Source organism: Radiomyces spectabilis, assembly GCF_025331425.1.
Source record: "Radiomyces spectabilis strain NRRL 2753 chromosome Unknown BYT42scaffold_17, whole genome shotgun sequence".
NCBI classification, from domain to species: Eukaryota; Fungi; Mucoromycota; class Mucoromycetes; order Mucorales; family Radiomycetaceae; genus Radiomyces; species Radiomyces spectabilis.
This window is the reverse complement of record NW_026251942.1, coordinates 287,525-309,788: the sequence shown is the minus strand read 5'-3', so window position 1 is coordinate 309,788 and position 22,264 is coordinate 287,525. Positions and strand designations below refer to the sequence as shown.

General features: G+C 44.8%; 7 protein-coding genes across 7 annotated transcripts; 3 read left to right on the top strand and 4 right to left on the bottom strand.

The window, feature by feature from the left end:
• Window positions 1-772: 772 nt before the first annotated feature.
• On the top strand, window positions 773-2,598 carry BYT42DRAFT_505443 (Glucanosyltransferase-domain-containing protein; the record flags this gene model as incomplete). Its single annotated transcript, XM_051565029.1, has 5 exons — window positions 773-903; window positions 991-1,125; window positions 1,220-1,595; window positions 1,687-2,200; window positions 2,234-2,598. The coding sequence occupies 5 exons, from the start codon at window positions 773-775 to the stop codon at window positions 2,596-2,598; spliced, it is 1,521 nt and encodes a 506-aa protein (XP_051418620.1).
• Window positions 2,599-3,007: 409 nt separating this feature from the next.
• Window positions 3,008-3,556, bottom strand: BYT42DRAFT_149685 (uncharacterized protein). The gene is made up of 2 exons (XM_051562284.1): window positions 3,121-3,556; window positions 3,008-3,036 (listed from the first exon to the last, which is right to left on the bottom strand). The coding sequence occupies exon 1, from the start codon at window positions 3,436-3,438 to the stop codon at window positions 3,154-3,156; it is 285 nt and encodes a 94-aa protein (XP_051418619.1). The 5' UTR covers window positions 3,439-3,556; the 3' UTR covers window positions 3,008-3,036; window positions 3,121-3,153.
• BYT42DRAFT_149646 (kinase-like domain-containing protein) lies at window positions 3,311-6,006 on the top strand. The gene is made up of 6 exons (XM_051562283.1): window positions 3,311-3,873; window positions 4,006-4,089; window positions 4,192-4,276; window positions 4,356-4,489; window positions 4,595-5,726; window positions 5,809-6,006. Exons 1-6 carry the CDS (start codon window positions 3,676-3,678, stop codon window positions 5,997-5,999), a joined length of 1,824 nt encoding a protein of 607 aa, XP_051418618.1. The 5' UTR covers window positions 3,311-3,675; the 3' UTR covers window positions 6,000-6,006.
• Window positions 6,007-6,033: 27 nt separating this feature from the next.
• Window positions 6,034-6,848, top strand: BYT42DRAFT_626731 (uncharacterized protein; the record flags this gene model as incomplete). Its single annotated transcript, XM_051572409.1, has 2 exons — window positions 6,034-6,231; window positions 6,304-6,848. 2 exons carry the CDS (start codon window positions 6,034-6,036, stop codon window positions 6,532-6,534), a joined length of 429 nt encoding a protein of 142 aa, XP_051418617.1. The 3' UTR covers window positions 6,535-6,848.
• A 58-nt stretch (window positions 6,849-6,906) lies between these two features.
• On the bottom strand, window positions 6,907-10,569 carry BYT42DRAFT_618445 (uncharacterized protein; the record flags this gene model as incomplete). The annotated part of the gene is made up of 3 exons (XM_051572284.1): window positions 6,907-8,833; window positions 8,930-9,809; window positions 9,894-10,569. 3 exons carry the CDS (start codon window positions 10,567-10,569, stop codon window positions 6,907-6,909), a joined length of 3,483 nt encoding a protein of 1,160 aa, XP_051418616.1.
• A 4,731-nt stretch (window positions 10,570-15,300) lies between these two features.
• BYT42DRAFT_505407 (uncharacterized protein) lies at window positions 15,301-17,030 on the bottom strand (the record flags this gene model as incomplete). Its single annotated transcript, XM_051565025.1, has 2 exons — window positions 15,301-16,496; window positions 16,571-17,030. The coding sequence occupies 2 exons, from the start codon at window positions 17,028-17,030 to the stop codon at window positions 15,301-15,303; spliced, it is 1,656 nt and encodes a 551-aa protein (XP_051418615.1).
• A 794-nt stretch (window positions 17,031-17,824) lies between these two features.
• BYT42DRAFT_588526 (uncharacterized protein) lies at window positions 17,825-22,205 on the bottom strand. The gene is made up of 19 exons (XM_051570275.1): window positions 21,836-22,205; window positions 21,710-21,773; window positions 21,359-21,649; window positions 21,146-21,298; window positions 20,942-21,082; window positions 20,740-20,856; window positions 20,456-20,684; window positions 20,246-20,395; window positions 20,027-20,174; window positions 19,803-19,954; window positions 19,671-19,742; window positions 19,367-19,528; window positions 19,053-19,286; window positions 18,908-18,982; window positions 18,675-18,818; window positions 18,521-18,592; window positions 18,268-18,432; window positions 18,113-18,184; window positions 17,825-18,025 (listed from the first exon to the last, which is right to left on the bottom strand). The coding sequence occupies exons 1-19, from the start codon at window positions 21,946-21,948 to the stop codon at window positions 17,943-17,945; spliced, it is 2,637 nt and encodes an 878-aa protein (XP_051418614.1). The 5' UTR covers window positions 21,949-22,205; the 3' UTR covers window positions 17,825-17,942.
• Window positions 22,206-22,264: the final 59 nt, after the last annotated feature.

Here is a 22,264-nt window from a genome sequence, read left to right as displayed (position 1 = left end):
CGATTTTTATAGGCGGCTGGTGAAAAGAGTTGGGCACACTGAGTTTGAAACCGATTATCAGGCAGAGGTGGCCAAGGAGAGTCAAGAGATAACAGGATTCATGTTGTGCAAAAGACAACGATTATCAACGATGATTGGCTAGAACCATCAAGTGTCATGTTTACTTTTCTTCTCTGACATGCACTTTTTCTATCCCCCACAAAAACAGAACGCTGGTTTTCTGTATTTGATCAAATAGATAGCAGAATCTACCCCTCACTACCGCAAATGGACTAGAAGCACCCGCCTGATCTACCTTAATTAGCCACCGTCGCGTCATTGCACGGAAGTAACCCAAAATAGACATTCTTTATTTTTTATGTTTGCTTGCATCCCGCATCGGCTGGTCTAGCATCGTAGGTTCAAATGGTATGATTGAGATCCATGGGACACAGCCAAAATATGGACATCCAGGACTGGAACATCGGGCCAGGGGTTTTGGGGCCAATAGAAAGGATACTTCACCTATTTGTCCGTACCTTAAAAAGGAACCATTGAACATTCCTCACAACAATATCCAACATAAAAAGAAACAAAAACGCCATTGACATGCGGAAGATCCAACGTCTCAAAGGCGAAAAGAGAAAAAACAACGAGAAAAACGGGAAAAAAGGATTAAACGAAGAAATCCCTAAATACAGCCAACATAGACGAAAGAAAAGGGACCGATTGAATTCTCTTGTTATCTCTGGGCCATTGTCTTTTAATCTTTCTTTTTATATATTTCACTGAGATGCGATCGGTGGCGTTGCTGACCTGTGTATTTGTATACACAATCAGCCAAGTGTACGGGCTTAATCCTATCGTGATTAAAGGCCACAAGTTTTTCGATTCCGTTACGAAAGAGCAGTTTTTCATCAAAGGGTACGATAAACAACAACAACAACCTCCAGGGGAAAAGGAAACACAAAAGAAATGATTAACGAATCGTGATGTTTTCAATCATGACAGTGTTGCATATCAACCTAGAGGCCAAAACAGTAAAATCGACGACCCTTTAGCCGATCCACTCCTTTGCACTCGTGATGCTCAATTGATGGCCAAACTCGGTTTGAACGTTGTCCGTGTTTACGAGGTAAAAAATGTGTATTTGTATAAAAGTTCTGTTTTTGCAGGACTCCATATCATGTTCTATTGACACGCCTCTGTTTTCCCCATGCTATGGTTAGGTGGATCCGAGAAAAAATCATGATACCTGCATGAAGGCCCTTAGTGATGCTGGCATGTATCTGTTGCTGGATATTGCTACTCCCAAGTTTTCAGTCAATCGAGAGGAACCCGAATACGATGTTAGTCTTTACAATGCCTACAAGGCCACCGTCGACACGTTCTCGCAATATGACAACGTATTGGGCTTCATTGCAGGCAACGAGGTGACCAACGATCGCACCAATACACAGGCGTCCGCTTATGTAAAAGCCGCCCTGCGTGACATCAAAAGCTATATCAAAGCGACCAAAAAACGCTACATTCCCGTGGGCTACGCTAGCAACGACGATGAACATATTCGTCTTCCCATTCGCGATTACTTTAACTGTGGTGACGAAGGATCTCAGGTAAACTATCCCAGGCCCCCCTCTGAAAACTTGAAGAATCGTCCGAAAATTGCCATTTACAGCTTTGTTAACGTGCTTTTTTTGTTTTTAGGCCGATTTCTTTGGCGTCAATTTGTATGAATGGTGTGGTGAATCTTCGTTTGCCAAATCGGGATTCAAGGATCGAACCAACGAATTTGCCAACTTTAGCAAACCGGTGTTCATGTCCGAGTATGGATGCAATTTGGTGACGCCGCGTCCCTTTAGCGAAGTGCAGGCGATCTATGGGCCAGAGATGACCGATGTGTGGTCCGGTGGCGTAGCGTATGAGTGGACGCAGGAAAATAACAATTACGGTTTGATCAAAGCAGCGTATGGCAATAATTCCGTGGAACTGTTACCGGACTACACCAACCTTCAAAAGCAATTGGCCAAAGTGGATCCCAAAGGCGTTAACATGGATTCCTTTGATGTGCAACGCAGCGCGTCGCCCTGTCCATCAACAAACAACATCTGGAAAGCCGCCAGCCAGCTACCGCCGACGCCGTCGGATGGCGCGTGTACGTGTATGCATGAAAATTTGAGTTGTTTGGCGGCCGACCTTGTGTCAAATAGAGGCGCATCTGGTGCGGCGCCCGCGAACACGACCGTTTTGGGAGAACAGATCGATGTAATGTGCGGTATGGTGTCGTGCAGTGAGATTAGCGGGGATGCGGAAAAAGGAAAGTACGGCGCCTTTTCGTTTTGTTCGCCGAGAGAAAAGCTGAGCTGGTTGTACCATTCGTATGCTCAAGCCAAAGGCCAATGCGACTTTGAAGGCAACGCAGTTGAAGTGGCCCCGCGACGGAAAGATCTCCACAGCTGCGCCATGATTGAACCTAACAAGAACGATGCAGGCGTCTTTCACGAGACTCGTCGACCTTCCACAGAAAGAAGGAAGAAGGCCGCCGCCACAGCGTCCATCGTGACGCTCTCCCCTCTTTTACTCTTTCTCACAGCATTTATCATGACGTTCTCCATTTAAAAACTCCCAGAAACACCCACCCAACCCAAAAATAAACGAAAAATGATTGATTACTTGGTTTCCAAAATACGTACTATAGAATGAACAACGCTCTACTGTATGATACATGCCCGGCCGTTTGCGTAGTGATTCGTAAAGAATTAAATCGTCGCTGTACCGCAGCGCACACAGACAAAACTCTGATCGACAGCGCAAGCTTCTATGACCTCCCTATTCCGTCCCTACTTGGGCTACTCCACAGCGTTGGTCAATGGAGATGGATTTTTTGGTGTATTCTGGAGGCCTTTAGGGGCTATAGGACGTTCGGCACAGTGATCAATGAACCACCATTTTGCATATCAGTCTAAGAAAGACAATGGGTTGGTGAAAGCATAGAAACCTCTGACACAAGCCCCAGATCATCTAGAGCCGCATACCAGCTTAATAAGAAAAGAAACCCTTGAGGCCCGTTAATAATAAAGAAACAAAATGTCACGTACAACTTCCAAAGCAGTCATAAAATAGAAGCACTGTCAATTTTACCGGCCATTATGAATGATGACTATACAAAAAGTTTTACATCATTACGGATATCATAAACGAGAACATATTGCACTTAATATTTGGAGTTGAGCGTACGGCATCGTACTTTGCAACGTTACATCTACGTAACCACTTGTAAAAAATATAAATGAACTCAAAAGAAAGCAATGCTCTTGACAAAGGAAACACGTAGTTGGATTGGGCTTTACGGTGACCGACAAGGCTTTGGTGAGTGGCTATCATGCTTTCAATCAAAAAAAAAAAAAAGAAAAATGACAATTTTTGTTTAGCGCTATAGTGTGGCGCACTTTGTGTCATTGAAGGTATTAACGGGATTGTGCCGGAATGAGAAAAAAAAACATGTATGTATACATTGTATTGACCGTAGTGGTGATCAATTGTAACATAAATCTTGCTTCGTTTCTCCGTTGTATAATTCCCCCTTTTCCCTTTTTTTCTTTACTTTCTCTTCTTTTTCCTTCCCTCACCTTGGGCTTGTCACTTACTCCTATCGTAAAATAGAACTTCTAAGTTACTCCATTACTATCACCGTCAATGTCGTTATCCTCGTTATCGAATGCTTTACCGCCCACCCCATCCCCGACGGACAAGGTGGATCATGGGATCCCCGATAAACCTGATCGTCATTCGCACCATCGCAAGCACTTGGGTCCTTATGACTTGCTGGAGACTTTAGGTATGGGTGAATTCGGGAAAGTCAGGCTAGCCGTTCACCGCGAAACTGGTCAACAGGTATTTCTTCCTTGTTTTTATTCTCTGCTTGATGTGGATATTCAATACCCGCATTTCCCGAAATGGAAGCGTGTTGATATTATTTTTTTCTCGATCCACCGACATTAAACACCTGCATGGTTTTTATTCTAGGTAGCTGTCAAGGTGGTCAAAAAGCGGGATGTGGAGACAGCATCTCGGCGAGATAAAATCGATAGAGAGATTAGCGTACTAAACGTAAGTAGAATATTGGGGTTGGGGGGGAGGAGCCGGTTTGGATTGGGCAGTGATAAAGCGGCACGACAAGAAAAATGACACCTTGTTCTTGGGTGATATCAGATCCTCCGTCATCCTCATATCATCAAACTCTTGGAAGTTATTGAAACAGAATCGTCTATTGGCATCATTATGCAATATGCTGAAGGTAACGGTTGCTTCCCTTCCGTCCGTACGCAACATGGTCCGTGTAAATGTCATTAACAAAAGTTGATGTTATGTTCTAGGTGGCGAGTTGTTTGAATATCTGTACAAGCGACGACGACTAGGTGAAAATGAGGCCAAGCGACTCTTTGCTCAATTGATTAGCAGTGTGCACTACATGCATGAGAAAAAGATTGTTCACCGTGATTTGAAATTGGTATGTTTCAAGGCAATCATCCACTGAAAGCAAATCAAACCCAGTGGATGATTGCCTTGAAAATAATTTGGCAAACCATGCGCTAATATGGGATCAGTAATTTAGGAAAATCTCCTTCTTGATAAAGACCTAAATATCATTGTTTCCGATTTCGGGTTTGCAAATCAGCTGTCTCATAATGACGATCTATTAATCACCTCATGTGGGTCTCCATGTTATGCCGCGCCGGAATTGGTAGTCAATGACGGTTCTTTGTATTCTGGTTTCCCCGTCGATGTGTGGTCCTGTGGTGTTATACTGTATGCCATGGTATGCGGTTTCCTGCCTTTTGACGATGATCCCAGTAATCCCAACAGTGAAAACATCAACCTCCTCTATCGCTATATTCTATCCACTTCATTGACTTTTCCTGACTGGGTCAGCCCACAGCTGCAAGAGCTGCTTCGGGATATGCTCGCTCCCATGCCTCAGCATCGATCCTCTCTTGAATCCATTCTTGTTCATCCCTGGCTTGAGGATTACTGGTACTTGTTTAAAAAATCACCACAACAATTGGAAGAAGAAGCCGAAGCGACGATTCAATCGCTTAAAGTCCCTCATGAACCCAATCCGTCGGCCGTGCAAGAACCTTTGCCTACTTTGTCCCACGAAATAGAAAAGGCAAACAACCAGCCTACCATGGAGGCGACTTTGGGTGGCCTGGATACCGTCCAAGAAAAGAGCGAAAAGAGCGGTTCCACTTTTGATCCCACAGACACAGGAAACCAAAAGCCGCCACCGTCTGCTGTTCACATCAGCGCCACATCTCCGCCACCATCAACATCTGTCCGTAAATCAAGGCTTTACAACATGCTGCACCACAAGCGATCTGCAAATCGTGCATCTTATCATTCAGAAAACGACGCAGACTACAATGACCAGACGCACCCAAATAACAAGGATTCAGCACGGCGTCAGAAAAAGGCTGGCACATTGAAAACCAAGTTTTTGACCGGCATCCGCGGCATTTGTTCCCCTCAACCTTTGATGGAACGCAAACAAGAGAACCGTGGAACGTGGCGCACGTCCAAATCATTTCGCTTGATGAAGCGCAAATCGCCAGTGTCCTTGGAGCAAACTTTTTCATCCCAAGGTTCCGATAGTCCGGTGGATTTTACCATTCCCATGACGCCCGTGGACCGCTCCTTTGCCAACTGTGACCATCCAGATGGACCACCAAAATCGTTCACTTGTGAAGGTATGATATCTCTATGCTAAATGTACGGAACCCACTGTTGGATGACTAAGTTGTGATTTTCCGTTATGTATCAATAGAAAAGAAAGAAGTGTCCTCGTCCATGATCATGATTCATCCTGTGGCATCCACCGAATCCAATCATCTCGTATCCACAGAGTCCAACCTTCTCGTATCCACTGCATCCACACGTCCTGTATCCACCGAGCCCCATCCTCCCGGATCCACCGAATCCAAACGTCCTGTATCCTCCGATTCCGGTCGTCCTGCTACTGACCCAATTGCCTTCATTACAGACAAGATGAATCGTATGAGCACCGCCCCAGATTCGATTTCCATTCATGACGGTACCGTGGACCCGGCTTCGCTGACTTGCCGCCCACCGGGAGACGTCTTTGTCGATCTCTTACATACTTTGAGACTTCTCGGTGTGACGGTGCACTGCGATGAAAGCTTCCGTTTGGTGTGCATTCGAAGAGAATCTCGGACCTTTCAAATAAGATCGCCCGTCTTGGAACCATCCACATCGTCGATGGCCAGTTCAGCTTATCTCACACACACATCCGACGCCACCGAAGAGAGTCTTCCCTCTTTAATTTTCTCGGTGAATGCCGATCCATCCATGGATCCTGTCTATGGCGACCCTTCCTTTGACCATGGTGAAGAAGTACGGTTCATGATGGAAATATGTCGATTCCGTCATTTGGCCGATTTGTACCTTGTTGATTCCCGACTCATGCGCGGTCCAGATCCGGTCTATCAATTCTTGCGAACCAAGATTCTTGGCCTGCTTCGTTTAAGCAAAGCTTAAAACATAACGAAATTATCTGAAGTCTTACAAAGAGCTGCCAGAGACAGAAGAGTGCATCATGAATCAAATGGCACGGCAATGGATATGACATGTATTCTTTGGTTTTCTTTTTGTTTGTTCGGCAGAAGGTTAGACAATAATGCAGTGAAAGATAATGGTAAGAAAAATAAAAATAAAAATAAAGAGAGAGAGAGAGAAATATATGATCAATGCATGAAAACAAGACACAAAAGCAAACAAAAAAGAGCGAAATAATGATGTGAAGAAGAAAAAAATACCGATATTATGACAAACGAACTATGGAATACTTGAAAAAATAGTGTATAAAAGAGGACTGAAGAGAAAAGAAAATATCACTGTTAAGCACGCCGGTTAAGCTAGACCACGCAGGATATCTCTTGCTTTGGCTGATCGTCGGGTAAGAATCTCGGCTTCATCATGCTCGTCGTCAACGGTGTGATCGTCTTCATCGTGCTGTTCCCAGACGGAAGCGTCATCCATATCTGAGTCAATACATTCACATGCAGAATCCACTTCATCGGGTTGTTGTGCCACGAATCGCCCCAGGCGACTCAAACGATCAATCATCATTTGTTTCGTTCGTAATCCGTCCAATGAACGACGGCGAATCATACGTCGCAGATTCAATGTCGCACTGCACACCTTTTCCCTGGCTTCCGATTGAGATTCCTCGGCATCACGGAACTGCAGCGCCAAAATCCAGGCTTCCAAACCAATCATGGCCACAGCAAATTCGGCAAACGCCATCACGGCGTGCTCCAAATGATGATTGGACAGCGAACCAAGTTCTTCCACGGATGCGTCCGCCGATGATTTTTGCGACGATGCACCGGCAAAGACCTTGCGGGACTTGTTTCTCGTTCGGGCCACGCCGGTTTCCTTGCCACGAGTCATGAATCGCTTGGCTTGATTTCGAAGTTCTTCCGCCTTTTCGAGTTCGCGAATGCCTTGATGTCGCTGATCTTTTGACAAGTCCTCTTTAAGAAGCAAAATGGCGCCTTTCAGCATATGAACCATGCTTCGTTTCATCATATCGTCCTGTTGATTGAGTCGCGATTGGTACATGGCGTTATCGGTGACTTCCTCATGCGTGGAAAAAACGGCTGCGGGAATCCTTTCAGCCAACGAGGTCAGACAAGTTTCAGCCGTTGGTGTATCGTGTCTCCACAAGGCTTGGACCGTCGCACCAACCATGGCGAACCAGCGCACCAGATGCAAATCCTTGACATGGACACTGACGTCCAAAACAGGATCAAACATGGAGTCGCTGACGTCCAACACGTCCGCCGACGAGGTGTTCACCATCCAATCGATTAAACCAATGTAACGATCATGAAGACTTTCAAATAGATGCAAGGATGACAGAAGGGCCAACGGCACCATCACAGGCGAAGTATAGGACAAAGTGGCACCACCAGCCCGTTCACGAAGAAGCGGTCGATCGGTCTTGAGTCTCACGACGCCAATCATTTCCTTCCAAGCTGCTGAATCGAGAATATTATCGACAGGGTCGTCGTGCAATTGATCCTCCTCCTCCATGGGATACCACAGCAAGGACTGCATCCACGCTGCGCTTTCTTCATTGGTGTCGTCTTCATCCAAATCGGCTTCCCATACCGTCAGTCGCCAGAAATACCGGGCCAATTTGGTAGCCAAGGATTGCAAAGGGAAAAACGCCGCCATGTGCATGGCCGCATTCGCATAGGCTCGTGCACGGGCCTGACCGCTGTGTTGGTGTTCTTCTTCGTCCAAGGATTCGGCTAGATTGACAGCACGGATACAGGTATATAGCAGCGTCCATCGTGGCAAGTCGGCATTGCCTCCCAGACACTGGATTTCGCTCAGTTTTATCCATTTGCACACTCTTCCCCATTCCTCTTGCGTGGTATTCGCTACATTGTCTTCATAAAGGATATCGTAACCGAAAACATGACGCGAAATCATTCGTGCCGTTTCTTTACACAAAGGCCAGACGGTGCCCGATGTGTGCGGGTTGGGTGCATCGTTGTCACGTGCAAGTGAATTGATGAGGATATCGTACAACTGCATATATTTCTGATCGCCCGGTGTGATGGCATGGTTGGAAGACAAGAACGAGGCCGCGGCTCCCGTTTTGCCGGTCACGGGACGACGACGGTTTTGTGTGACCTTTTTGACTCTGGGCACCCGTTTCATTTTAAGCGACGATGAAGACGAAGACACACCGAACCACGATTTTACATATGGGAAAAATAATTGCAAAAGACAGACCATAAATACAGCTGTATGCAGCGTTGCCCTAAAATCGTGATCAACACAAGATGGATCATACATCAGTATCCAATTCTACACAGAGAGGTGGGGGAGATAACAGTGCTAGATAAAGGACACTTACCATTTGTCTTCAAAGGGAAACAAGAACCCCAGGATGGAAGGGTTGGCATCCGCAGTATGGCGGGTGGCCGAAGCGGAAGTGATGGGGTCCGTGGTACTGCTGGAGGTTCGCGAAGTATGTTGATGGTTTTGGAATTGCTCGGTGGAATTGGAACCAGAGGTTAGGGGAGACGACGAGAAAAACGTAAGGCACATGAAAAGGGCCATGAATACACGATTGGCCATGGCTGGAGGGGTAACAGGGCCGACCGAACCGGACGAAGACGAGGATTCATACTCTTCTCCGTGAGGTTCCGCCTGGTACCGGGATCGTTTTCGACCGGCAGCTTTGCGTTGCTGTTGCTGATGTTTCTGTAATTGACGTTCCAGAATTCGTTGACGATGTATTTCTTGTTCTCGTTGCATTCGATGCATCTGATAACGGGCCAACACATCTTGACCGCCCGGCAGCTGCGATAAGAGATGTTGAAGAATGGCATTTTCGCGGCCCATGTCATCGCCCACTTTTTTCAGATGAAGAATGTACTCGGTGGCTTTTCTCAGGATAGTAGCCTTGTTTAATTTGGTCGCTACGGCTACACCGTCCAAGTACTCTTCGCCATCCTCAGCATCGTCGTCGTCATCATCGCGGTACGAGCGTTTACCCGTGCGTGCATCTTTGACTTTGGCATGCAAAAGGGCGGGTACCGCATTTTTAAGCTCAGCAATTCGGTCGTTGATGTTATTTCGGTAACGTCTTTCGATGGCATTGTGAGCCGTTTTCTTTTGAGCACGACCGGGCCCAGGCGTTGTTCCGTCACGATTTCCATTGCTCGACATTGTACCTCCATTGGCGGCGGTGGTCGCGGGCTTGAGTCGTTCAATAGCAATTTTATCCTTATCTATGAGAAACAGAAAAAAAAGAGGGTTATTTTTTAATTTGTTTCAATTTTTTGAATGTTTCAATGCTTATAATTGAAACCTACTCAGATTTTCCGGTGACGACTCCATATTCCATGGCATTTGAGATGACGGGGCTGACAGGGGCGACGATTGCTGTGTGGCCGGTGCTTCGGGTGGCGAAAGATAGGTCGTGGAAGACACTGGATAGTGCGATGAAAAATCTGTCTCCAGTGACTTGTCCAAGCCGGCATTGGAAGACACCACGGTGCTGGGAGGTGACACAGCGGGGTGGGGATCAATGGATGGCGTGTATAACGTATCCTGAGCAGCCGGCACCGATGTCATGACAGTGTTGATGTGCAATTTTTCATCCTCTGTCCGTTGCGAAGGAACAATGGGAGTGGGCATGGTCGTGGAAGGAATCGATGATGGCATGGATTCTTTGGTCAAATTTCCCATCAAGGGGTTATTATCAAGCTGAGTGAACATGACTCCGGCCGTGGTGGGTGCTGATGGCGGCGGTTGGGATGGGTGAGTCATGGGTTGACCGAATAAAAGGCTGTTGTGAGTGGAAGAAAGGTGCGAAGATGGAGGAGGTGGAGCGTACAGAGGAGCATCGTCCATTGGCAAGTAACGATCGAAATCCTGCCAAATGCCTTGCTGCAAAACGGCTTGTGCTTGTTGTTGTAATTCGAAATCGAATTGCGACAATGTGAAATAAGCGGCATCGTCATCGTTGATAGGATGGGAAGGCGTCATGTCCGATAGAAACGGTGCAAACGACTCCATTTCTTATTTAATGGTTTTAATTGATGTGTGAAATTTCTGTTGTAATTTTTTTTTTGTTGGCTGTTTTGTTTGTATTTTGCTCCCTAGTTTACTCGCACAAAAAAAAAAAAAAAAGAATGGAAAAAGAATTAAGCAAGAAAAAAAATTTAAAAGAGAAACAACTGGCTTAATGGGTTCTGGGTCGTAAAAAGTAAACTTGTCTTTTTTTGGCGCTTGCCAATTTGGTATAACCAGAGAGAGAGGAGAACATCCAAAGGGTTGGGCAGTATTCAGGGAAAATAAAATAAAAATGGCCTGATTTTTTTCTGGCACGCTATTTCATGTTTTGCTGCAATTCAATTTTTTCAGGTCCCGTTACTTTAAAAAAAACCCCATTGTCGTATTCTTCCACCCAGTTCCAACCGTTTATCACGGCAACTCATCCATAACACCAACTTGCTACAGTCACCATATACACCACCCTAACAACACTAACAAAGATTTGTCGTAATGCATGATATCATGGCCACATTGATACAATTCGATTTTCACTACGACTTTACATATGCAAACCATCCGGAAACTGACAATGACATCAGTACACTTTGATTTGCGCAACCATAACGCAAAAGCCAATACCCCAATTCCAAAAAAGAAAAAAGCCTTCGTGGGAGCTAATTTTTTGGCGCCGATGAAGTTGGTTTTTTTATTTATTTATTTTGTGGTTATTTACTCTGATCGCTATTGTTCATGTTCGTTTTATTTGACCTCTACCTTTTTGAACAATGTGGCCCATGTCACTTTTTTTTTTCTGTATGGTTTCAAAAGGAAATGACAAGTCTCATAATAGTGATTCTTGTCATGGAAGCAGGATGGTCCAGAAAAAAAGGAAACGAGCCTGCACATCAAATGACCTATCTTTTTCGTTCAAAGTCCGTATATTATGCTCAATTTTTTTTTTTTTTTCAAGAATACCATCATGCTCAAAACATGGGCAACCTAAAATGGCCTTAGTCATCCGCGAGAATTCACCGATCTTTTGTGTCAAAAAAAAATAAGTATGATAGATAGTGGGGTCTTTTGCCACTCAAAAAACTCTAATCTTTTATTTTTTTGGTGCCGTATTCTCCTCCGCTCATTGACGATCAAGATCAAATCTGAGATCAGTTTCAATGCATGCGACTGACAACATGATTTATAATAGACATCAGCCTGCTTCTCGAGGGGTAGCCCTCGTCTAATATAAACAATTAAATGTACAAGGTACTCTATTCGTAACCGGCCTTTTCCAAAACATGACTTATTCCCTGTCGTTCCATGCATCAACAGAGGAAACTTGAATATCATGATCGCTCTCATTGGGAAGTGTCTATTCTGCCTTGAATATTTTCGTTGTCAATCCACAATTGTGTAAATCAGAGAAACTACAATGAATCTCCTTGTTAAGTGATCTTTGCGCTCCCTACGAAGTAGATCGTGGTACATTGTTGGAACCAATGATAAGCCATTGTTTGCCGGTGATACTCATTTCCCCTTTCCAAATGCGCGCTTTCTACAAACTTTGAAACTTTTTGGAGATATGCGAAAATACGATAACTTCAGAGCGCCAGTTGAATCTACTCGGCCAACACTAAAAAAGGGCGTGTAGAGCTATTTAATAATAACCAGACGGTCGTCCACATACTGCAATGATAAGCACAATGAAGAGAAACGATATAATATCTCCACAGACTAACTGCATTTATTCATGCAAAAGAGAAAAAAAGACATGCGCCTGCATACAAACAAACAATTGATAGGCTTGAATAATCAACCGCAGCTGTCTAAGAATGATGTCAACTGACAACTAAGAACGGTACAGACATATCAAAGGGCAGCAGAAGCCGTCGACCAATGCGTTGGTAAAATCTTCAGATATGGATCCGTCAAGGTCTGCAAAGAGAATGATTCGAGAATTTCCCAATGTCAGATTCCTTAATGCCAAAATAAATAAACAAAATCGCAAAAGAAAGTTGACAGCAAGAAAAACGGATATCTATGAAGCTGTCGCCTCTACTCTCATCTTGGCAAGCCAAATGGGAAGCCTGATCGACAAACAGCTGATCATGTCTATCTACCAGCTCATTAAGTTCCTCTCATACAAAGCCACTCTAATGATAAGATGTCGGAGACCAATCCCATAACCAGGTTCTTGGTTCCAGCACTGCGATCACTTATCCGCGACCATGAGTGGAAGGCGTGCCTAAAGTTCAATGATACTGACCTTGCTGACAAAAGGAGCGCCGACCTAGCTTCAAAGGTTATCTACCGCTCACCTTCCCGCATGGAACAGTTAACAAGATTAATATCAGTGAAACATGCCGCCATGCCCAGCAACCACTTTCTAGAGAATTAGGTCTGGTCCGCCTTGCCATATTTGCCAGTCAACCTGCATGGTAAGTTTTTGACAGGCTACTTGTGTGTTTCAGTGCCTCAGTTGACATGAATGACGTCCCAAGCCGATTTGTGTGGGTTGGGAGGAACAAAGCCCAAGAAACGAATGATTGACTAGGAATTCCTTATCGGTTTCATTGGTGGAGACCCAAGTAATCTGACACCGTCAAAGAACGATTGACATTGGCATCTCCTAAAAAGATGATGCCTGCAAAAAAGCTTGCCTTCTCGAAGAGTAGTCGTGGGTTCGCTATAAAAAAGCCGTTTCCTGATCCTCGAGTCTTCCGAGGGTCCTTTAACGTGAAACATCGCGGTACCGAATTTACTTTTTAGTCCATACCTCGCGATGATGGGCTCTGCTATGATTTGGGTTGGCTCGAGGACGGAAAGGAACAGATATGCGAGACATTGGTTCCACCACATTACATAAAACATAACTGATAATGCTGATTGTTCGTCTCAGACATCGCGTCATAAAAATATCAGATATCAAATAAAAATTTGGCTTGTCCATAAAAAAATCACTTGATAAGAAAGTAGTAATCACCGTTGAGGAGTTTTTTGCCGTCAAAGTCCTTCAACGCAGGAAATTCATGTGTGCTTTTTTTTAAGTTCGATCGAGGAGGAATCCGCTGATCCGTATCATGGTGCGCCAGAAAGTATGAAGGAAGAACTGCTGTACGGAATTAACATGATATCGCCATTCTTCTAGCCGCAGTACGTAACCATTCATGTTTGCCAAGTGCTTTGACTGAAAACTATATATTAGACTACACTGGGCGATTTTGAAGTCGCCATTGCGGAGATCGGCAAAAGGACCACGACCCCACTGCTTTCAGGAACAAGGTTTTGTTTGTGAAGGAGATTCTTACAGACATGTCAGTAGCATTCTCGACTACTCTTACGTCGCCTTTGCTGATTTGGCTACTTTAGTGCCAACAATGTGTACTCTGTCGTGGTCGATCCCACAGAGTCTGCGTGCGCTTGGAATCAGTCAGTTTTGTGGCTCATTATGGCGGCGTGCTCGCGCTATATTCAGCGACAGAAGAAGGAAGCCGTGAGATTCGCTCCAGGAGAATCACAGCTGTATCAAAGGATTGACGAACATCCAACGATGTCAAGTACATTTTACAAGGCAGATGGTATCATACGCCTAGTTGAAAAGAGTGATATCGACATCTGTTTGCTACTAACGTCGGAGGACAACCAAGAAAACGAAGACCAGATTAATCTTGAACATGATAATGTCGCACTTGGGCCATTTTTACTGCTGGATCAGGTCACACGTGAGTACAATATGACACCCTTCAACTGTCTGAGGACACTGGAGCTCCTATTTTTGCATGGTTATGGTATACCTGTTGATGTAGAAACTCAAGTTGGCATTAGCGTTGACCTCTTTTACAGGTGACGCGATTCGGGTGTGGGCGCTCTGCATTGAGAGTAAGGAGTTAATACCTCATAGATAAGAGGTTGTAGATTCAAACACCAACGGCATTCAGTAAAAAAGCGGACGAGCTACTTCCATTTTACGGTCCTGCTGGCAATTACTGGCGAGACAGTTGTCGTTGTTTTAAAGCTTTTGATTTTGAATGGAAACAATAGGGTCTTCTCATGCATAGCGTGGATGCGATTCAACGGTTAGCAACACAGCACTTATTAGAGAAAACACAGTCGGCGGTACATGACGATTATCCTGTAGGTTAAAGGCTGAATTCACTTATCAGCTCTCGCTTTTTCAATATTGGGATGTCAAAAGCCCGTGAAGATCTGCTGGATGACAGACCCTGATTTTAGCAGTTTGATTGCGAAATAAATTGGCATTTTTGATCCCACAAGTGCAGCGTCCAGTTTCCGCTATCTTCTCCAATTACATGTCATACAAGAATATTCATTTCGATAGTCTGGCTTATCCGCTTGGGCAAAGACTCTGAAAGATATTTAAAAGGTTCATACTGTTCGAGCCGATACAAGCATTGACACTGGGTAGCTCCTTTTTTCTACCAATTGGGCTTGCATATATATGGATGTAAGAAAACTCAGTTCAGTTTATCTGGATTAAAAAGTGATGACATGCTTCTATGATAAGAAAAAAAAAAGGTAGCCCGATAAAAAAAAAGTTTATATACAGTATTAAGGTGGAGGAAAAAGAAACAAAACAAATAAATAAAGGAAACAGCGCACAATACTAGATAGTAAAAACACATGGGATAAACATAAAAAAAGAATGGAATTAAGTACGCAGGATTTTCCTTTTTAAAGAGTAATCACTTGTGGATCGCCGTTCTATCATACATCAATATTAGTTTGTGGTTCTCTGCGTGGACATGTTTTTATACTTACAAAGGGGTGGCGCCATCCACATTGAAATTCGTCCTTTTTATAGGATCGATCTTGGCTCGTCGAGGTGTTGAATCCAATGTGATACATGAGCAGCGTCTTACTTGTGACGAGCGTTTGACTGCACTCGCCGCATTCCGGTAGATCGCCCATTAAACATTTCTGCAAAATGATATCCGGAGGCATATCGTTGTACTTTAAAAGCAAGCCCGACGCCAATTTCGCAATCTTGGGTTTCATAAAGAGACCACTGCCACCGGTACCGACAAACACGCCACAGTGACCGGGCACTTGCTGATTCGCGGCATAGATCACACTCTCAATGTGACGCCATTCTCGGCTGCCGCACACGGGGAAGTCATCTTCGACAAGCGCAATATACGTGCTTTGATACTGATCGGCCGCCAAACTCAGTGCTTTGCTGACATGCGCTCGCTGGTTCAACAAGTTGCCGTCTTCGCGGATCCATTTCAGATAATGCCGACCTCGACTGTCATCGGCATAGTTGTGTCTTGCCACGTCGTACTGGGTATGATTGGTGAAGTGGGTATACACGAGCATCTGCATACGATCGTACAATGAACCGGGTTCGGGATTCACGGGCCAGTTGGTTAAATACGATTCCAATGTCCGTGATAGAAAGGCAGGATTGCCACGCCGAGGCGCGGTCATGATGACAAAAGAAAACAGGTATCGATCGTGTGTGATTTGGTTCAGCACGGCGGGATCCACGAGTACTTCTCGCGTGTAATATTGGTTGCAGATGAATAACAGAGGTAAAGTGACCAGAACTAGGGCCGTGCCTTGCTTGACAGCCGTCCACAGCAATCGCCACAATGGGGTACGTCGATAATGTTCCACTTTGATAAACTCACTCACATCGTTGATATCGTGCTGATGCTTTTTATCTCTGGCCAAACTAGCCTGGATCGCCAACATGGCCATGTATCCCACAAGTAATCCCGTCAAAGACCACCATAAAATGTTCTTGCCTGCGTAATTGACCATGCACATGAATAACTGAAGCGTCACCTTGCGCACCGTCACTTTGTGGTTCGTATCGTCATTGCCATACATCAAGATATACTTGTCATCGATGCTCAACGACTGGACCACCAACAAAGAAAACAGAAACGGAGCAATTCCTACATGCCGAGCAAAAGAATTCATTGTGATTAACAGACAGAAATCAAAAAAAGACGGAACATTATGTTTTTACCTTGATTACATTCGTGCAGGGCGTTGCTGAAAAACAAACTTGGTACGGCCCAGCCGGTGGATTTGGAAAAGAGATAACCGATGGCTTGACGTAGACCGGCCACGGCCAAGAACATGCAAAAGAGGACCTGAACAAATCGACGAGTACCTCCCAGCATATGGGCCAAGGATTCTTCAAAAAGTCCAAGGATCAAGACGTTCCAACCAAACAAAAGTAGAGCGTGCAAGGATCCGGAAAAGATAAAGGGCGATAACAGCAGATTGGCGATATCGTGTCGGTAAATCACGTAGGAAGGTGAGGAGCACGTGAATCGTAAAAAACCAAACGTGCTGAGCGTGGATAAGAACAAAGAAATTGCAATAAAATACCGCGTCATAATTGGCAATGGCCACAGACACAGCAACTTTTGTGATTTGATCTTGTTGGATTTGGCGGCCTGTGAACCGTTATCGTCGTTCATGGTTTCCTCTTGCGCGATATCTGATTTTTCATCGACCAACGGTGTTCGCCACGCCGATTTTGCTGGAGAAGGAGCGGCATGCAAGGCGGGAGGTTTGTACGGCGTGATGGGCGAAGAAGAAGAAAACGATGAACGGTGACGACGATGAGCGTAGGTGGAGTTTTTACGCGAAAGTTTCCGTTTCGTACTGGTGAGAAACGAAGATGCCGCGGCACTTCGTAATGGTTGGGACTGAATCCAATAACGCGAAGGAGTCGAAAACTGCGATGGTACGGAAACATGGGGAAGCATGTCGGCGGATGAGGCATGAGACGAAAATAACGGCGTTTCGGTCGGAGCGAATGGGGTGGGCTGTGTATCCTGTGGTAAAGAACACGACGGCGACAAAGACGAATCTGAAGGACAATGACTGAAGGAAGACGATGATGGTGAGGTGGTTGAATGAGAGGAGGAGGAGGATCTGGAGACCTCTTGGACTAGTCGAACAGAGCCAAACATCTTGAAGAAAGAGGAATCCGTCATGACCCTTTCAGTGTTTGGAGGAGGAAAGAAAGATAAAGGTCGGGGGCCGGGAGGGGAAGGTGGGGGGAGGGAAGAAAAAAAAATGAATTGATGTATATATGAAAGGATAAAATCCGAAAAAAGAAGGAATGCCAAAATGGATGAAAATGGTTGGAAGGGGAAAGAGGGAAAAGGAAAAGCAAGCGAGAGAAAAATTCACTCAACCCGATACCAAAAGAACGCCTAAAAAGGAGCACAAAATAAAATAAAATAAAAGTGAAGGGGTTGGGTTCCATAACACACACGCACACATATACACACACACATACACACAACATCCGTCCAAGATAGGTTAGGTTACAGGTACACCGGTTTTTTTTCTTTATTATTATAATCACTTTGGGTTGCACATCATTCCATTATTTCATCGTCATCTTCGTCAGGTACTTCTCGGTGGATCCCCAGTAATCGCACGGGCCTCAACTGGTCCAAGTCTGGTTTCATTCGGTGGGAATGGAAAAAAAAAATGTGAGTATTGAAAATCATCTCACTTTAGTTTTTATCGTCAAAGTGTATCATACCTTGCAAATAACGAAGACATTGCTTGCTGACATTTGTATGATCCAGGTTCAGACTGATGAGATTCACCATTCCTAAACGGTGATTGAAGCAGCACGCATAATTTAGAGTTTAAATCCCCGCCCATGGGGTTTTATTTTCGTGATGTTTTTCGTACCTGAAAGACCTCGGATTCCCCTATCAGTGATGAGACTGCACTGCGACAGATTAAGTGTTCTCAAATGGCGGCTAAAGTCTGTGTGCTCCAGATCCCCCATCCACTGCAATCCTGCATTACTGATCTGCGTTCGACTTAACGATAACGTGTCCAATTTCACCAGGTCTATAAAGAGACACAAAAAGCATGGGTTAGCAACTCAAAAAAATTACACCATCCGCTTCCGTCCATTCGTGCTTTCCATTTGTACAACCTACGAGCTTGAAAAGCCCAGTGTCTGACACAGTGGTGCGATCCAAGAATAGTTTTTCCAGCTCCACCAACCCTAAAATAACCAAATAATGTTACACCAACTGGGCTAGCGACGATCTGTTCATGAAAAGAAAAAAAAGAAAAACATCGTGCACCTTGTAAATCCGCTACACCTTCATCAGTGACTTTGGTGCCCGACAAGCTCAGATATTGCAGATGCTTCATCTGCGAAATCCATTTGATACTTGCATCCGTCACGTTAGGAAAATTGGTTAAATCCAAATGGCGCAAAGGGAGATCTATTGCATCTTTCTCATCGTCAGTTTGTCGAAAAAAACCCACATTAAGGAAAAGAAAAGGGGATAAAAAAGATTTTCGGTCAACTAACCTGTAAATCGAGCAAATACACCATCCAGTTCATGTTCACGGTTGGGAAATTGGATCCATTCCAAATGCCGTAGTTCTACGCAACCAAACCCACAGAGTCAATTTTCCCTGGTTCTTAATTAGTTCTTTTGCTTTTCATTTATTACCTCGGGCCAGAAACGCAAGTCCACGCGGCGTCATCCCATCGCATCCATTCAACTTGAGCACTCGCAATGCTCTGAACCCAGCAACTGTGTGAATCAAATCGTCATCTCCCAGTTGGGTCTGACTCACATCCAAGTATTCCAATGCCGGTAATACCGGTAAGTTTGGCAACGACTGCAAAGCCTGCGGCTGAATTCCTGTGGATGCAAGCGATACTTGCATCAAGTTTGGCAACACTAAAATTATAGATAAAAAACAACAACCGTTGAGTTGTTCCGAATCAAAACAAAAAATAAGCAGCAACATGAATACTCACCCGTCAGCAGAGCAAAAGTGGAATCCGAAGTGATGCCACTGCAACCATCTAACAACAGGACTTGAAGTGACTCTTTAAAACGCGCATGGTGGATCAATTCTTGCAATCCTTTATCCGAGATTTTTGTTCTCGATAAATTTAAATACTGGAGATGGGCTAAAGCTGATCATGCCAGTATGGAAAAAATGGTGAGTGTTAATGAGCATTGGTGAGATCAGCAAATGCGTCAACGCATGAATGAGTGCGGTGTCCCTGCAGACTTTGTTTTTTCTCCGCTTGCTGCTTTCCCCTCTCGATAACTTACTGCTGAGAGTTCTTCGACTCCTATCCGTTACTTTGCAGTTGCTTGCATCAAGATATTCGAGATGTTTTAGACCTATCCCGTTGAAACGGTCATCCACGTGCATTCGCGCCTATTCTTCAATTTTTGTCATACCTTCCAAATATCGAATCCCGCCATCGGTAATCAGGTCGCAGCCTTTCGAACTCAATTTCACCAAGGATTCCGTTGAATGAGAATGGCCAATTTCCTCCAAAAGCGAATCCGTCGCGTAAATGTAAGCATCCAGAACAAGTTCCTGGAGATAACTAATAACATGATATCAGTTTTTAAAACAGGCTCCCCCAAAAAAAATTACCTATGATGAAAATCAATCCTACCATGCATTGGCCAGACGACGAAGCGACAGGCGATCTAACTGTCTCGCCTGTATGAGCTCCTTTACAAGACTGTCTGCATGGTCGGACGACAGCAAGGGCAGTCGTCTTAACCGAGTACTTGCTTCTGCATTGGACTGTATCAAGAGTCCTGCCAAACGATGTAAGATGATGGAAGAGCATCACGTATTCAAAAATGACCAAATAAAAAGTAGGATTTACCTGCAATCAAGTTGGAGCACATATGCTTTAGCGAGCGAATATTTCGCGGCTTTGATCGTTGTGTCGGCTGGTCAATAGGAGGTGCCACTTGCGATGTACGCTGCTGAACAGCGGATAATACATGTCGTCGATGTTCTGCTTCGTCAATCGCTAACATAAAACCCCAGTTTCAACATGATGGCCATTTGGCTCTGAGAACTATTGGCATACCTCGATCCGACATCTCCTCATCCTCCGTAGTATCATCATTCTCGTTCTCGTTCTCGTTCTCGTTCTCGTTTTCCACCAATCGATGGCCAGCGCTTCCCCAATTCCAGCTACGTTGCTGCGTACGACGACCTCTTTGCCGTGGTGTGGTTGAACGCGACGTTGGAGAGATTGTGGTGGGCTCCGGTTGGTCCCCTGAAGACGAGGTTCCGGAGCATGGCAAGGATGGATTCTATAACAGAAGGTTAGAATCGGATAGGAGATGGTCACCAAATGTTGGTACGTACATTGCAAGAACTTTCAGTGGACAGGCGACACACGTTGAGGGATATATTGGGAATCCAACCCGCTTCCTCAATCGTCATGGTTCGCTCATCAGGTCCAAACGTTCGACGCGGAAAGGCCTATCATTACAGAGAACGAAAGAAGCAGAGACAAATGGAGTGAGAAAGCTGGATGGTATCGGTAAATCATAGAGTTGCCATTTACAGAGATGAAATGAATTTGCTCGGATGGTTGGAGCGGATGATCGGTTGATGCTTCTTTTTCTCCGACAAGCTCGTATAAATCACTGAGGACTGTATCGGGTGCAAATCCTTGGCGAAACGAACTCCCATCGGTCAATTTGAACTATAGATTGTTGGCGTCAAATCTCTGCCAACAAATTAGATATAACATTATGGCATTGTTTACTTGAATGGTGGCCTTTCTTGGCTGCGTTGACTCGGGATTGGGCAAGCTTGGACGTGAAGAGGTAGGTAAATTTTCTGTACTATTATCGGTCGTATTGCGAGGTTTCATGATCTGATGATCTTGTCGAATCGCTTCCAACGTCTTTTTCCTAGCCTGAAATGCATTGTTTAGCTGTAATCCTACGGCACTCTCGGTTTTCTTTTTCTGCCATACTTCACGATCTAGTCGTTTTTGATGTTTTAGCTCTCTCTGAATGCGTTGTTGCTCTGTTTCCGATGGCGTTGATGTCGACGAGGATTCCGTGCGGGTGGTGTATGGAGCATTGATCGGAAGTTGTCCCTGTTTTAATCGCTGATATTCACGGTCCTGCTTGATTTCCACGAGGGTCCGTTGCCGAGCGAGTTTGTCCTCCATTTTATCACGCCTGGCTTGACGTGCGAGATTGGCAGATAATTTGCGCTGATCGATCCTATCCTGATCCTCGCTGGCACCGACACTGATACTCTAGTCACCACAACTCAGCACCGTGTACTGACAATATTTGGCATACAAGTGGTAACTTACTTGTTCCTGCTGCAAAGGCGGAATCGTGCAAGCGGTTGGTCGGGTATCAAGGTCGGCCAAGATCCTTTTCAGCATGGGCAAAGGTTAATCAAGTCTGCTGCATAAAAAGTGGATGCATAAATGTACCAGTTGATGGCGTCTTGGACATTGTTATGTAAGGACAAGGCTTGTTTACAGAGTTCCAAGTCAAACCCTAAGCTCAACAAGTGAGCGAGTTGATCATCATTGATGTTGGCCATGGAAGCTAGTACGAATTTACGGAACCACACAGGAACTGCGTGAGCCCAAAGTCATTTCGAACCGTCGGAGAATCAACGCGGTGGAATCCACTAAAACCAAATCGAGGTCATGTGAACGAAAAATGCCCATTCATATATCAAAGCCCAATATTGAATTCATAGAGTAAGCCATCATACCCAATTTGTACCCTGCAAATACAACAAGCAAAATTCTCGATCTATGCATTTCTCTCTTCAATAAATCCGAGATTTTTTTTAGTTAAGATATTGGCCACAAGTTTACTCATTATAAAATTCGGACCGTCGAATCCACTAC

Coding starts and splice junctions, on each gene's coding strand:
- BYT42DRAFT_149685 (XM_051562284.1), bottom strand. CDS start 3,438: ATGACACAAAGTGCGCCACACTATAGCGCTAAACAAAAATTGTCATTT.
- BYT42DRAFT_149646 (XM_051562283.1), top strand. CDS start 3,676: ATGTCGTTATCCTCGTTATCGAATGCTTTACCGCCCACCCCATCCCCG. Junction 4,090..4,191: donor GAGAGATTAGCGTACTAAAC/GTAAGTAGAATA, acceptor GGGTGATATCAG/ATCCTCCGTCATCCTCATAT. Junction 5,727..5,808: donor AAAATCGTTCACTTGTGAAG/GTATGATATCTC, acceptor TCAATAGAAAAG/AAAGAAGTGTCCTCGTCCAT.
- BYT42DRAFT_588526 (XM_051570275.1), bottom strand. CDS start 21,948: ATGGCCAACATCAATGATGATCAACTCGCTCACTTGTTGAGCTTAGGG. Junction 19,743..19,802: donor CGGGATTCGATATTTGGAAG/GTATGACAAAAA, acceptor TCAACGGGATAG/GTCTAAAACATCTCGAATAT. Junction 18,593..18,674: donor AGGTGTAGCGGATTTACAAG/GTGCACGATGTT, acceptor TGGTTATTTTAG/GGTTGGTGGAGCTGGAAAAA.